This window comes from Tamandua tetradactyla, chromosome 2 (genome assembly GCF_023851605.1).
Source record: "Tamandua tetradactyla isolate mTamTet1 chromosome 2, mTamTet1.pri, whole genome shotgun sequence".
NCBI classification, from domain to species: domain Eukaryota; kingdom Metazoa; phylum Chordata; class Mammalia; order Pilosa; family Myrmecophagidae; genus Tamandua; species Tamandua tetradactyla.
The window spans coordinates 92672712-92687604 of NC_135328.1; the positions used below are offsets into that span (position 1 = coordinate 92672712).

At 42.9% G+C, this 14893-nt stretch overlaps 1 protein-coding gene across 1 annotated transcript in view; it reads left to right on the forward strand.

The window, feature by feature from the left end:
- Positions 1-2788: 2788 nt before the first annotated feature.
- PLGRKT (plasminogen receptor with a C-terminal lysine) overlaps positions 2789-14893 on the forward strand; it is a 69195-nt gene continuing 57090 nt past the window's right edge. Inside the window, exons 1-2 of the mRNA XM_077148263.1 lie at positions 2789-2889; positions 5355-5441. Of these exons, the coding sequence (XP_077004378.1) occupies positions 5361-5441 (81 nt within the window). The 5' untranslated portion in view covers positions 2789-2889; positions 5355-5360. The remainder of the gene's footprint in view (positions 2890-5354; positions 5442-14893) is intronic.

The following is a 14893-nucleotide window of genomic DNA, read 5'->3' on the forward strand; positions in this document are numbered from 1 at the left end:
AACTAAACTGTAATATTCGTTTCCACCAGTAGTCTTTTTACATAGCAGGGAAAGATGGACAGGGAAGAAATAATCAATTAAAATGTTATATGCAGAGCACTATAGTCTCTGCTTCTATAGCTTGTCGCAAGGCTAAAATTAATAACCACAGCTTCCTACCTCTCTCATGAATGCTTCCCTTACCCTCTGCCAGCATCTTGATTTATCAGGATTTTTTACCTGGTAGGGTGATGCAAAATTTAATTCCTGCAGGATCTGAAATTTTAGTGCTCCTGATTTCCTTGGGTTACTGCAGTTACCCAAAGAACATTATTATTGCACGTGGGAGTGTTAAGAGGTGCCCAGTGAATTCCAGTGCTTCATGAATAGTTTCCTTTGTCCTCCTTGTATAGCTGGAATCCAATTTCCCTTTGGGTTCACTGTGAGGAACCAAAATGACCAGGGGGGCAGTTTCAGCTTCCAATTTAAAAGAACCATGGTTTGGTCCTCTATGGAAACATTTTTCCCTTTTGAACCAGGGCTTCCAAACATGATGAGCCTGTGGCTGAACCTATGGTCTGCTGGATGTTTTCTGTCTGTCCCTCCAGTCTCTGTGCCTAGGAGACTGACATCTATGGACTTCATTGGCCTTGGCTTCCGGCTTCTTCATGGATTCAGTCAATGGAAGATCCCAGCAGGGTATCAAAGCATGGGAGGACACAGAGGCTGACCTTTCCTCTCCACTCTCTCCCTACCTTGGGCTGAGGTCCTGGCAATGGCTGTGGACCTCTACAACTACAGGATCTCAACCTGCTGGGCCACAGGTTGGGATTGACAACTTTCTTCTCCTGAGCAACATGGCACCTGCTGGGTAGCCCTCTCCTACAGCCACAGCTATAGCTTTCACCTGGTTTTAGTAACTGCTTCCTCCCCATTGCCCCTTCGTACCTAGGTTAGGAATAGCTCCCCACTGTTGCAAGTTACTTTTGTTTTTTGAATGTCCACTATGTGCCAGAGATCATGCTAAATACCTAAATACGTTATTTCATTTGTCCTCCCAACTCAATAATTTAGATGGCATTAGCTCTGTTATAGAGGGAGAGAATTGAGTTTTAGAGAGGATATTGTGACATATGACACATATGGGTCTTCAGTGACACAGCTAGAAATCAACTCCAGGTGTGCTTATGCTAGAGTCTGCCCACTATTCCTTTTCAGTAAACCCTAGTTCTTGTATTAGTTGCCATTCTCTCTAAAAGAGTCAAAGTTTCCTTTGGCTCTGCTCTCATAGAGCATAGATCACCCTGGAAACTCACCTGCTCCCACACAACTGAAAATGGGGATGCTGGTTAGATTTCCCCTATTCTGTCACTTACCAAATACTGAGTGCCTGGAATATGGAGCTCAAGCTCCAGAATACTGAAGGACAGTGCTGAGAGTTTTAAGGCAAGCCCAGTACACCACTCACCAGGGAGCCTGGCCTCCTTTTTTACTTATGTGGCAGTCAGCCAGGATTGGGGAAGGGACCTTTCTCCAAGATCATCCTCAAGGCCAGAACCTGAAGTCCATGTGTCATGGTCAGGGACATGTGTCAACTTGGCCAAGTGGTGGTACCTGTTTGTCTGGTTGGGTAAGTGCTGGCTTGTCTGTTGCAATGAGGACATTTCATAGAATTAGATCATGAGCATGTCAGCTGCATCCACAGCTGATTCCATTTGTAATCAGCCAAAGGGGAGTGTCTTCTGCAATGAGTGATGCTTAATCTAATCACCAGAAGCCTTTTAAGGAGAATTCAGAAGAGATAGGCTCTATTCCTGCTTCGGCTGGTGAGCCTCTCCTGTGAAGTTCGTCCAGACCCTCCATCAGAGCCGTCGGTTCACAGCCTGCCCTGTGGATTTTGGACTCTGCATTCCCACGGTCACATGAGACACTTTTATAAATTTTATATTTGCGCATGTTCCCTGTTGATTCTGTTTCTCTAGAGAACCCTAACGAATACACCATGCTATTCTCCCAAGCCATTTGGCAGCAAATAACAGAGTGCCAACAGCGCCTCATGTATTCTCTCAAGCAGGCTAGAGATAGAGGGATAGGGGCCATGAGAGAGGCTTGGCTTATTTAAGATAGTAATTGCTGGTGGCAGAGTGAAGAAATGGATGTCTCAGAGTAGCTGAGATGGGGAAGAGATGTCTCTGTCCAAAACATAATTAGTAACTTTCGCTAAGTCCGTTCTTTTCAGTTTTCTGCTTTTCCTTTTGCCACTTTAATGGTGACAGCTTACAGATGAGAGTAAGTCCGCAGGATCAAATAAATTTGTGTGTTTGTGTTGAGAGTCAAACGCCAAAACAACAAAAAAAAGGCCCACCCTCAACATTAAACCTATTCTGCAAGTAGAAACTCGCTTTAAACATGGTTATAACTGTGGATTATATGCTTATAAGTGACAACTTCTCACGAGACACATTCTCTTTCAGAAAACAGACCCAACGGTGGTGGCTGACACCATTTCTAGAGAATAAAATGACATGATGGCTCATTAAACCCTATCAGGCTTAGCTTGGCGGAGGAAGAGCGGAGTCCTCACATAAATGGATAATTCACAAACCTCACTGAGGCCTTTCAATGAGGTTTCCATTCTGCTTCCTTTGCGTTCCCCTCAAAATCTGACAGCCTAGCTCCTGCGGTTGCGCGCGGCCGGAAGAGCTCACTGGGCCTGTGCGGGGCGGTCGGCCCCTTTAAAGAAGCCGAGGGCCGCGCTGATTGGCTGAGGTCAGGGTTCTAATGTCACGGCCAGCCAATCCCGAGGCCCTGCGCGGCGAAGCTCTCTTCCTACGGCAGACCGAGTAGACGCGGGCCTGGAGGCAGTGGTCAAGATCGCCGTGTCCCCTCGCTTCCGTCACCCTCTGCCCAGTGAGTGCGCGCCGGCCACGGGCGGGTGGGGATGGTGGGTGCACGCGGCTGCGTGCGGCTGCCCGCGCCGGAGTCTGCGCCCGGGACTTGCAGGGCCACGCTTGGGGCCCTTTCCACACAGTTGCCGGCCCTTGGAGTCTCTGTCCCCTACCCCTCACCCCTAGTGCTGATAGAGATTGCCAGCCTCGTTTCAGAAGAGCCCGTTTTTGTCGCACGGGCTCGTGATCGCTGCCTTGTCTTTACAATCGAATTGAGGAAAGTGGGCAGAGAATTATCAACAGAAATCAGCATACCGTGGCAGGGACTACCCAGGTTTACTGGGTCCAGAGAGCAAGGGTGGAACTTAATTAGGGAAAACCTCCCGGAAGCTGTGGGTTCCAGGCTGGAGTTTGCAGACCGTGGTCTGGTTTGGATGGGATGTAAAGACTTATTGAAGAGGATTGTGATTATACCACTAATAATAAATTTAAATGATTTGTAATTTGATCAGGAAAAAGGTCAGTACAGAAATCTGGATGAGAGGTCATGGAATTACTGGATAGTTTTCTTTAGTAAAATCAAATCCAGGTTCCCAGGGTGGACTAGAAGACTCCTCAAAGGGGAAGCCTGCCTGGAACTTGCAGCCCAGCTCTTCTCCCTAGAAATACACCTTTCTGGTGTAATCTGTAGCACAGCTGAGGCAGGACTGGAGCATTTAAGAAACCTTTTTACAAGGTGTGTGTGTGTGGAGGAATTCAGTTAGAGAAGCGATATTTTCTGTACAAATGTTTGCAGCAGATGTAAAAATCTAATTGCCCACTCTTGTGTGCGAAAGAAAAATAAGGTATAAAGGATGCAAGTGTCTGAGCCAGTTTCTCTGGCGTCATTTGTGCTTTCTGCAAACTTTTATGAGAAAGAGAAGTGTATGAGACACCACGGGGTATGCCAAGATGCTCCCGCCTTCAACCAAGATGGGTAATACACTGCTCCTGCCTTCTGGTCTGCTATTGGAGATGATACATAAAGTTAGGAGAAGGAAGAAAAGCTCTGCTAGGTTGCCCCACCCTCAGTGGGGGGGCCTCTAACTGGTCACAGTGTGCTGGAATAGGTAGTCCAGCTGGGGGAAGGAAAGCTTATGGTCTCCCGGGTTCTGTTTAGGGCCGTATTCTGGCCAGCCCCCCTCCCTCTGGAGAGTTGTTTGGCCACCTGTGCCCCTCTTTGAAGTTGACTGTGGCTCAGAGGCCCCTGTAAATCCAGGCTGCGTCTTTGCCCAGAGTATAGGGAATGCTGCTGAAGTCTGGCCTGCAGCCTCCATTCACCTAGAGCCCCATCAGCAGGGACAGCCCAGTCATGAAGTCCCCTCCTGCTCCCTCCCATGTTTTCCCTAGTTAGCCAGAACCCAGGATTTCCTGATGAGGATATGCAAAATAGGAGCTCTCTCTGAGTTCTCTACCGAATACCTGTGAGTCCTGGGTTAAACCATTAAGACTGGTCACTCTGATTTGAGTTTCAACAACCCTTCTCAACGGCCCATCCCAACTAAAAGAGGAAAAGTGGTGGCAACATTGTCGAGGACAGTCTAGCAGAGGTAACTTTTCCCTAAGTTTTGCAGTCTTCTGAAAGTAAAGTAAAATCAACAACTAATTGGAGGCCGGATGGGAGTTAATCCATGGTTGGATTAAGAACAAAAATTGGGTTTCTGAGTCATCCAGAGTTGAAAGCCCACTTAGAAACTTCTTAGGTAAGATAAATAATATAAACAATGCAATGTATTCATTTAAAAATGGCATTTCCCAGGACATTTAAGTATCTTCCTTGTTTTCCCCTTTTGAAAATTTCAGGAATAGTTGGAGAGAATAGAGGTGAAGCTGGACGAAAGTGGCAAAGGGATGCCAGTGGTGGGTGGACAGGACTGAGAGGAAAGTAGGAGAGGGGCAGGGATCGTGTGCTGATATACTGGCTGTGAGACATCTAAAACTGGATTGCAAATGCAAGGGAAGGAGTGAAATCTGGTCTCAAGATGTACAATGCATCTTCTGATTGCCCCACCTCAGAAACAAAGGCTTTTCATCCAGTTGTACAGGAAACAAGAGAATGAATGGTATCTACACTGCCCTCCATAAAAAAAGATATTACAATTTTTAATTTAATTTAATTTTTAAATATTCAGTTCTTCAAGATTTGCAGTGGGAAGGAAAAACAGGAACCATGGAGCCATGTCCTTTTAGAGCAGGGGGAGATTTTGGAAATCTTCTAGTTAAGCCAGCTTGGTTGAGGTGGACAGATGGTGCAGGCTAGGGAAGTTTGTCCAAGGTCAGATAGTTAGTTAGGAGGAAGGACTAAAATCCAAAGTATGGTCCTAGGTTATAGATTTCTCTTTATTTTACCTTGTCATAAGCTCGCAGTAGCCCAAAGTAGAGTATACAAGGATACAGGGATGTAAGTAGAATATACTGTTTTAATTCTCCTTGCGTTTAATGTTTTAGGTCAAGATGGGTTTTATATTTTCAAAATCTATGAATGAAAACTTGAAAACTCAACAGGAGTTCATGCTTATGAATTCACGACTTCAGGTACATTTTCAAACAATTACTCTATTATGTTATTACAGTGGTTAAAGTTTTTTCCCACAGGTGCTTCAGAAGTACAATTCTCTTTGACTGAAAAGTAAAATGCTCTTAGGGCTCCAACCTTAAAGCCAAGATGCAGTGTATTACTAACTGTCTGGTGAATGGGGTTGGGTTAAGTCTTCAATCCAGGTACTTGTTTTCCATATTGCAGGAGGAGATAACTGCTTAAAGTGCACAGCAGACAAAATACTACTCCGATGTCATGCCCTAATCTCCAGGACCCATGAATATAACTTCCATGACAAAAGGGATGTTGCAATGTGACTAAGTTCAGGAATTTTTGATGGGTAGATCACTCTAGATTATCTGAGTGGGCACAATGTAATCACAAGGGTTTCTATAAGGGAAAGAGGGAAGCAGGAGAATCAGAGTGTGGCAAGGGGGATGACTGGAATGAGGGAAAGAGAGGGAGAGATTTGTTTTGTTTTTGGGTACCTGGGCCCGGGTGTCCTGCATGGCAGGCAAGCTCTCTACCACTGAACTACTCATGCACCCTGAGGGAGAGATTTAAAGATGTGACACGGCTGGCTTTGAAGCTAGAAGAAGGGGTCATGAGCCAAAGTATGTAGGCAGTCTCTAGAAGCTAGAAAAGGCAAGGAAACAGATTCTCCTTTAGAACCTCCAGAAGAAATGCATCCCTGTCAGCCCATTATTTTAAGCAACTAAGTTTGAGTGTAATTTGTTACAGCAGTAACAGGAAACTACTACAGAGTATGAAAACTTACATTGGATTTATACCATGGCCAGACAGAAAATATCAAAGCAAAGTAGAATATTGTTTAATTGCCTAACAAATACAGATAGTCAAAATGTATTTTTTAAGTGTTGAAAGTTGGGTGCACGGGTGATTCAGTGGTAGAATGCTGGCCTTCCAAGCGGGTTTGATTCCTGGACCATGCATCCTCCAAAAAAAAAAAAAAAAAAAATGTTGAAAGTCAAAATTGTTAAAATTTGACCTGAGTTATTTTCCTAAGATTTTAGATGAAGATTTCTAGGCCTTCACCGTTCATTATGACCCTGGGAGTACAAGGCCATACTGAAAGGGAACATAATGCAGTGGTGAAAAATGAGGAGTAAAGCAAGGCAGCTTGGATTTGAATCCCAGTTTCACCCCTGACTAGTTATAGGGCTTTTACCTCAGTCTCCTCATCTGTCTTCCTAGCTGCCAGAATGCAATATACCAGAAATGGAATGGCTTTTAAAAGGGAGAATTTAATGAGTTGTTGGTTTACAGTTCTAAGGCCGAGAAAATGTCCCAATTACAACAAGTCTAGAAATGTCCAATCAAAGGCATCCAGGGAAAGATACCTTGGTTCAAGAAGGCCGATGAAGTTCAGGGTTTCTTTCTCATCTGGAAAGGCACATGGTAAGCACAGTCAGGGCTTCTCTCTCTCATCTGGGAGGGCACGTGGCGAACACAGCATCATCTGCTAGCTCCTTCTCCTGGCTTCCAGTTTCATGAAGCTCCCCAGGAGGCGTTTTCCTTCATCTCCAAAGGTCACTGGCTGGTGGACTCTCTGCTTCGTGGTGCTGCAGCATTCTCTGTTCTCTCTGAATCTCTCCTTCTCCAAAATGTTTCCTCTTTTCTAGGGCTTCAGAAACTAATCAAGACCCACTCAAATGGGTGGAGATAGGTCATCCCCTAATCCAGTTTAACAACCATTCTTAACTAAATCACATCAACTAGGGAGATGATCTCATTACAGTTTCAAATATACAGTATTGAATAAGGATTATTCTACTTTTATGAAATGGGATTTATATCAAAACATGGCTTTTCTTAGGGGACACACTACCTTTCAAACCAGCACATTCCACCCTCTGACCCCTAAAAAAGACATGTTTTTTCCATATACAAAATACATTAATTTCATAACAATATCAGAAATCCTTAAACTTTTCAGTAGCAATACAAATGAAGTATAAAATTAAAGACAGTATAAAATCTCATCAAATCAGTTACAGGCATGGTCTGTCCTAAGGCAAAATTCTCTTCACTTGCTCTGGACCTTTGAAAACTCATAACAAGTTATTTGCTGCCAACATATAAAGGAAGAACATTCATAGGATACACATACACATTTCCATAGGGAGGAAGGAACACAGGGGTCACAGGACCCATACAGTTTCGAAAACGTGTAGGGCAAAGTCCATTAGATTTCAAAGTCTGAGAGTCATTTATCCTCAGGGCTTTAGAAAGTGGCAGCCCCACACTTTCCAAATGCCTACGCCTGCCTTTCTCTGAATGCAACCTTGGGGGATATTGGGGAGACCACCTTTCTCTCGGCTCCACCCTCTCCAAGCATTGGGGCTGCACCCGGGCTCTCTGCCATCTCCGGGGCACACGCTCAGCCCCTCCATGTGGTGGCAGCCAGGCTCTCCCCAAACCCCAAGGAACGTGCTTCACCCTCTCCAAGGCCTGAGGCGGCTTGACTCTTCCACTGCAACGAGGTGGAAGGCCCATCCTCTGCCTTTGGGGTAAATTCACCCTCTCCATGGGCTTGGGTGGGTCCGCTCTCCAGGCCCGAGGCTTCTTGACTTCAGACCTCAGCCTCCATGGTTTTGCCTCTGAAGTTATTTCTCCTCCAATGTGTCCCTTCTCGAATCTCCCAGTCCAGACTGGCAGCGGCTCTGTTTATAGGACTTCAGAAACTAATCAAGACCCACTCAAATGGGTGGAGATATGTCATCCCCTAATCCAGTTTAACAACCATTCTTAACTAAATCACATCAACCAGGGAGATGATCTCATTACAGTTTCAAATATACAGTATTGAATAGGGATTATTCTACTTTCATGAAATGGGATTTATACCAAAACATGGCTTTTCTTAGGGGGCATACTACCTTTCAAACCAGCACACTAGTGCATAGAACAATGTCTCAAGTCTAGGACAGTATCTCACACCATACAAGTATTAGCTGCTGTTGTTACTGTTTTTGGTATTAAAGACTGGTAAGAGTGTCTTGTGCAAGATAAATATTTTTTGAGGGGATTGGAATAGTCATAAAAGAATGGGCAACTGAATTATTGCATCAGAGCAAAGTGATCTAGGGAAGCACAAATATTAGGCATTCGAAGTAGCGAAATGCCAGACACCTAGAGCATTCTTGTCAAAGACCTTTGGAAACAATAGAACTTTTACTCTTATGTCAGTCTTCATGTAGTCAGGGGCTGCGAAGGGTCTGGGAGTTTACTCTACTTATAAGCTAAAAAGTTATCCATTACTGTTTTATGGATGCTGGCAGAAGACAGGAGACTCCGGGGTCAGAGAGAGAGGACTTTATTACTCACTGCGCCACTCACTGTACCACAGGCATGAACATGATCCTGGTGTCAGTGTCCCGTGTTCCCAAGTACCATGGGGCCAACACAGCTGGGCCTAGATGGGTGCTGTTCATGCAGTAGTTTTGTATCATAGTCAAGGAACACTGAGTTTGGGGGAATATACTGCTTCTATAGTGAGTGGTGAGCAAGGCTTGTCTTTGTTTCCTGCAAACACAACCCCTGACCCAGAGTAAAGAGTAGTCAGAGCCTTGTAATCTTGCCCTACCCAGCAGGAGTGTGCAGGGACGCTCAGGCCCACGGTGGATTTATCCTCCCAACAATCTACCCCTTAGCTCTGTTGACCAGAGCTTTCAGATGGCCTCGAGTTCTGCCCCACTGGTCTCAGAGACCATATTTCGCAGAGCTTTTGCTGAGGCTCAAAGCAATAGTAGCACAGTGGCCACCATCAGTTTGCAGCTTGGCTGAACCAAAAGTGTACCGGGTTCTGATATTTAGGGGGAATCTCTGTAAAAATAGGGCCTTCCTTAGCCAGAAGCTTTATTTCAGGTAGCAGAATGGATGATAAAGTTTCCTTCAAAGGGGTAGCTGCTTCTCCTTTATGCAAAACTGGGATGACGCTAAGGCCAGGCCAGCTGCACCCTCAAACACATTAGTCCATTTCATCAGCTGGTGGGCCCCTTCTACAGTTGTAGTCATCACATACAAGGTGATCTGTCCCACAATATGGACATCAGGCCAGAGAGTATCAAGACCTCCATGGGTTAGGTTTTCATTTTTATCAAGAGCTCAGCTGCAGGCCACTAGCTGCTTCCTGTTTGAAAGGGGTGTGTTTGATGCCTGTGTCCAGCAGGTGGCGCTGATGTACTGGGCAATAGCCTCTGGGTATCCAGGCAAAGCAGTTCTAGTCCTTGTAAAGATGGGTAGTAAACACAAGTTATTCATTGTTTACTGTGTGCAGGCAACAAACTGAAGGTTGAAAAAAAAAAGATACAAGAAAACTGGCCTTTGGCCTATTGTTTATTGTTTGGTAGTATTGCATGAAAGGCAACGTGATATTTGTAGCCATTTAATTTAGAGGCACGGATTTGTGGACAACACAGACTTCAGTGATATAAAAACAGAATCTATTAGGAAAGTAATAAAAAAATTGTTAGAAATGAGACATCACCAGGCGGGACAGCACCAGCACCCAAAGAGGAGCGCTGGGGAATCCCAGAGACAGCATTTTCAGGGTCCGACTAGAAAAGTCCGGAGCACAGCATCCTCCTCTCCTCTCAGATGAGATTCTCTTTCTCGTTCTGTCCCCTCCTCTTCTTTCTAGCTGCTTACATGCAGTTTATATGCTGTTTTTACACAGTAGTGGCCGGATTCCAATTAGCTTACGTGACTGGGCCCAGGTGGTCCTCTGGGAACTGGCTAGGGACCGAGAGGAGCTTCCTGGGACCTGGATAACTTTATCAAAGTTCCCCTCCTTCTGGAGGAGGGCCAGTCCTCCCGGCTGGAGCCCACGTTTCAACAATCCATCCCCACCATCACGCCATGGCAACATCAGTTGAGCATAACAGACTCTACAAACTTAGTTTCCCTTTCAGGTGTTAAGGAAATGAAGTCTGTTTATCAACCAAAAAGTTAGTCCTTTAATATGTATGCCAAGCAGGATTCAAAATGAAGAAAGTGTGGGCTCTACATTCTTACTTAATCTGGTGGGGAGAGAGTGAGATATGCTCTAAATAACCAGATGATGTGCGTATGTCTTTGCCTAAGCCCTGGAATCTGTGGATATGTTAGCAGGGTGAAAGGGACCTTGCAGATGTGATTCAGGGAAGAGACTTTGAGATGGGAGAACGCCCTAGATTATCTATGCGGGATCAACCTAACCACACGAATCTTTAAAAATGATTCGTGTGGTCAGGAGAAGGGTCAGAGAAATGTGGTATTGCTGGCTTTGCAGATAGAGGAAAGAACCCATGAACCAAGGAATGCAGGAACCCCCGGAAGCTGGAAAAGGCAAGAAAACAGATTCTCCCCTCGAGCCTCCAGAAAGGAACCTAGCCTTGCCGACACCTTGATTTTCACCCGGTGAGACCGGTATCAGTTTCCTGCCTAAAATAGTAAATCTGGGTTGTTTTAAATCATGAAGTTTGCAGTAATTTGTTACAGCAGCATAAAAAACTAATATGGTACATGTATGTGAGAGAGAATATATACATGCATATATAAATCTATGACTGTCAAAAGGTTCCATCCAAATTTTTCACAAGCTGCAGCCAAGGTATATGGGGCCTGGAGTCCAACTGTTCATAGAATTGCAAGGAGGAAAGAAGGAAGTCTTCAGCTGCACTTAATACTAGTGCCTCCACCTGCCCCTCCCATTCTAAGAAAGTGGTGACTTCCTGCAGAGGTCAGCCCCTGGTGCCTCCCCATCCCTTGTTGGTTACCTTAAACCCTTAATAGTTTCTTTATTAAATTCTTTTCAGTTAAACTTGCTTGAGGGAATGTGCCACTTCCCACTCAAGCAGAATAATGGGTATGTTCATGTTTTCCTTATAAATAAGTAAAATTTAACAAATACCTGCATTTATCATGAACACTGAAAATGTACACTTTTTAGCTAATATGCCTCAAACTGCAAATGTGTGTGTATGTAATTCTCACATTGGTGGTGTACATCAAAAGAAATGAGAAGTGTATATGCTGATTAAAAAAAAGACCTAGAAATCAAGCATGTCACATGGAATTGATAACATATAGCTGCTTCCATAATAGTATTTATCTCCCCTTTCAGCTATGGATATTGGACCCATAACAAAAGTTACAGAACTACAATTCATGTACAAACCTAGAGCATACATTAACCTAACACTAGCTTTCAAGTATCTTTTTTTTTCAGCCATATAATAATGAACAATATTATATCAAGCCAGAAGTGTTAATGGTGCTGATTCATTTAATCCATGAGCAATGCATGTTGTTGGTCCCTTGGTAAAAGGCTCTGCTTAAAAAAACATTTGGAGACAATATTTTCATATTCATTTGTGAAGCTTATTTGGTATACTGGAGCCATTTCTAAACTTTTTCTGGAGTACAGGCCATAGCATTCTACTAGAAATGAACCAGCTGAATTACTGATTCTCTCTGTTACCAATTGAATTTTCTTTTTTAGTTGACTATGGATCCTCCTTATTCCAAATACCATGCAACAGACAACAGTGTTAGGTTTTCAGGGTGAACAAATTAATGCAATTCTACAGAGGAGCATAATCTAACCCCTAAAATTTTCTCAGCCCTTCCTACATTTAAGCTTGTTGTTGCTTAAATTATGATTCCTTTATGTGTTTGGTGGGTGTCTTTTAATTTCCAGGGCTTGAGCTTATAGCTAGGTGTACTGCAGATTGGAGAATGGAACACTAAACTTTCATATTTGAAAATGAAAGCCTTAAACTCTCGTATCAGTCACTCACATACACACAGAAATCCTAATAGCAACTTTTATTTTCTTTTAAAAATAAGGTTTTAAAGTCAACATATTTTATTATTTTTAAGCCAATTATTTTGTGCTTTTTTTTTTTTTTTCCACATGGGCAGGCTCCAGGAATCAAACTTGGGTCTCTGGCATGGCAGGCGAGGATCTGCCACTGAGCCACCATTGCACTGCCTTATTTTGTGCTTTAATCTGATGTGATTTGGGGGTGGTAGTGGTGGTTTGCATGTAAATCAGTTTCAATACCCAACTCCTCTACTTGTTCTTAAACTAAAATATGAATTTGCAAAGCAATGCCTTGGAAAAATATGTTAGAATTACTTTAAACTGCTGCCTAGCTATGTAAGTAAACATTTTGACCCTTTCATTTGTTTCTTCATAATGATATTTGTGATAAGGATAGAACCCCAAAGAGGAATGAATTCTAATAGTGATTCATTTTTTCAGTACTTATTAAGTGCTGCTGGTATGTCAGGCCCTCTGCTGGTCAATGAAGCTATAACAATAAAAAAAAATTTCAGTAGTTTTATTATATATATATATATGTTTTGATTATTTCAAATTACTTTTTCTAATTATGTTCAAATTATTTCATACAGTGCTGGAAGAAAAAAAAGTTTGACTTATGTTCAAGCAAAGATAAATTTTTGCATTCTCTTTGGATCCATTTGGTAAATTAATGTGTTAGTTTTAGATTCACAGATTCAGTTTGAGTATACTGACTGAAAACTAATTTCAAATATTCAGGCCATTAGAACAGGGATCTATTTCATTATGGTAATTTTATTATGTCATTTAGAGAGTGGATTTTGTTTTATATGGGCACATTCATTTGGTTTTTAAATCAATGTACGTGACTTAGAGGCCAAGTTATATATAAAGTAATCATTTTCAGTTCTGTACCCAAAAAGAGAAATATTAAAGTCATATTAGTTTTGAGAGAATTTCAGACATGAAGATCTCAAAAGTTTAAAAGCTTTGGTGGCGTGGGGGATTATAGGTGGTTTTCCTCTTTTAAAAAATCTTTCAATTGTACATTGTTTTTATATGTTATATATAAAATTTTATGTTTATGTAAAAATAGCCATGTAAACAAACAAAAACGTAAAACACAGTGGGTTCTGCAGCTGTGCAGCGCAAATCTCAACGTTAGCAGCTGCTAATAGGAAGGACGTAGTCGCTGTGTAGTTGGAGGGGACCTTATCCGTCAGCAGCTCCATCCTCTGGATGACCTAGTCTCCCTGGCTACATGTCCTCAGAAGCTGGGGCTCGGGCTCTGCTTTAACCCATCCAAACCGACGTTGACACCTCTGCCACGAAGTTCTCCACAGATCTCAACTGTGCCCCCTGCAGTTCTGTTCTTTAAATGAAAGGAAATAGGGTGCGCAGGTGGTTCCGTGGTAGAGGGCTCCCCTTCTGTACAGAAGACCTGGGTTCGCTTCCCGGGCCATACACCTCCCTCCACCCCCAACATTTGTTTTAGATAAAAAGAGATAAGATGGAAAGAAGTGACCCATAAAATGAAAGCGCTCCTGAGGTCTGCCTCAGAATTAGGAACCTCACAACTTGAGGGGTTGTGCCAAGTACAGCTGATGCAAGGGCCAGCCAGTATGCCCTGTGTCTGTTTACCCCATTAATTCAGTGACCCTCAGGGCAGCACCCTGGACACATGCCTACGGCGCCCTTGTCTCCTCCTTCCTCCCCCAGTGCCAGTGGGCGTGTCGGGGAAATACCTCCAAGCCTCCTGGCTGCCTGAACATTACTCCACCCTGTCCTTATTCCTTAATTTAACAAATATTTATTGAACACCTGTCAAAAGCGATAAGGATATAGCAGTAAACAAAATTACCACCCTCATAGAGTCTTCATTTTAATAGAGGAGACAGATAGTACAAAAAGAAATATATAATGTTAGGGGAAGATAAGTGCTATGAAGTGAAAATAAAGCTGGATGTGGGAGTCTGAGAAGAGCTGTCTCTGAGGAAGAAGTATTTGAGAGAGCAAAGTGTGGTAGAAACCCTGTGCTAAGTGGAAGGAATAGCTGCCCAGTTGTTCTTTTTCATCTTATCTGAAAGGAAGTGTATGAGTTCATTTTCTGATGGATTGGTTCATCTGGCATCACTATTAGGAGGCCCACAATTTTGTTTTGTAGCTCTCACATTCACACTTGGCACCAAAACATTTGCTTCCAGGGTAGAAGTTTACTCCCAAGAGAAAAGAAGAATGGAATTACATTTTAAACTTTTGGTTAAAGCTAATTTTGTTTTATTCTGCTTCAGAAGAATGTTCTTATTTTTGCCCTTATTCTTACTGTGAAATATGAATCAACTCACTCTAAAACAAAGTACCTAATTTTGGAGAGATAAATTGTTTTAATCTTTGTTGTCACTGTGGAATTGTCCGTAGCTAGTTTCCATCTGTTACACTGTCACCAATAATGACATAAATGAAATAAAATAGTACTTATTTCTATCCAACCTTTCATCGCAGATAACCTAGAGGGCAAAAGTATTTTTCTGCTAGCTTTTATCCTTCCTAAAATGTTATTTAATGTACACTTTTAAAAAAATACTTAAAAAAAGCCTTTAATATGTGAAAATGTTTTTTAAAAAGTATTTCCTTGTT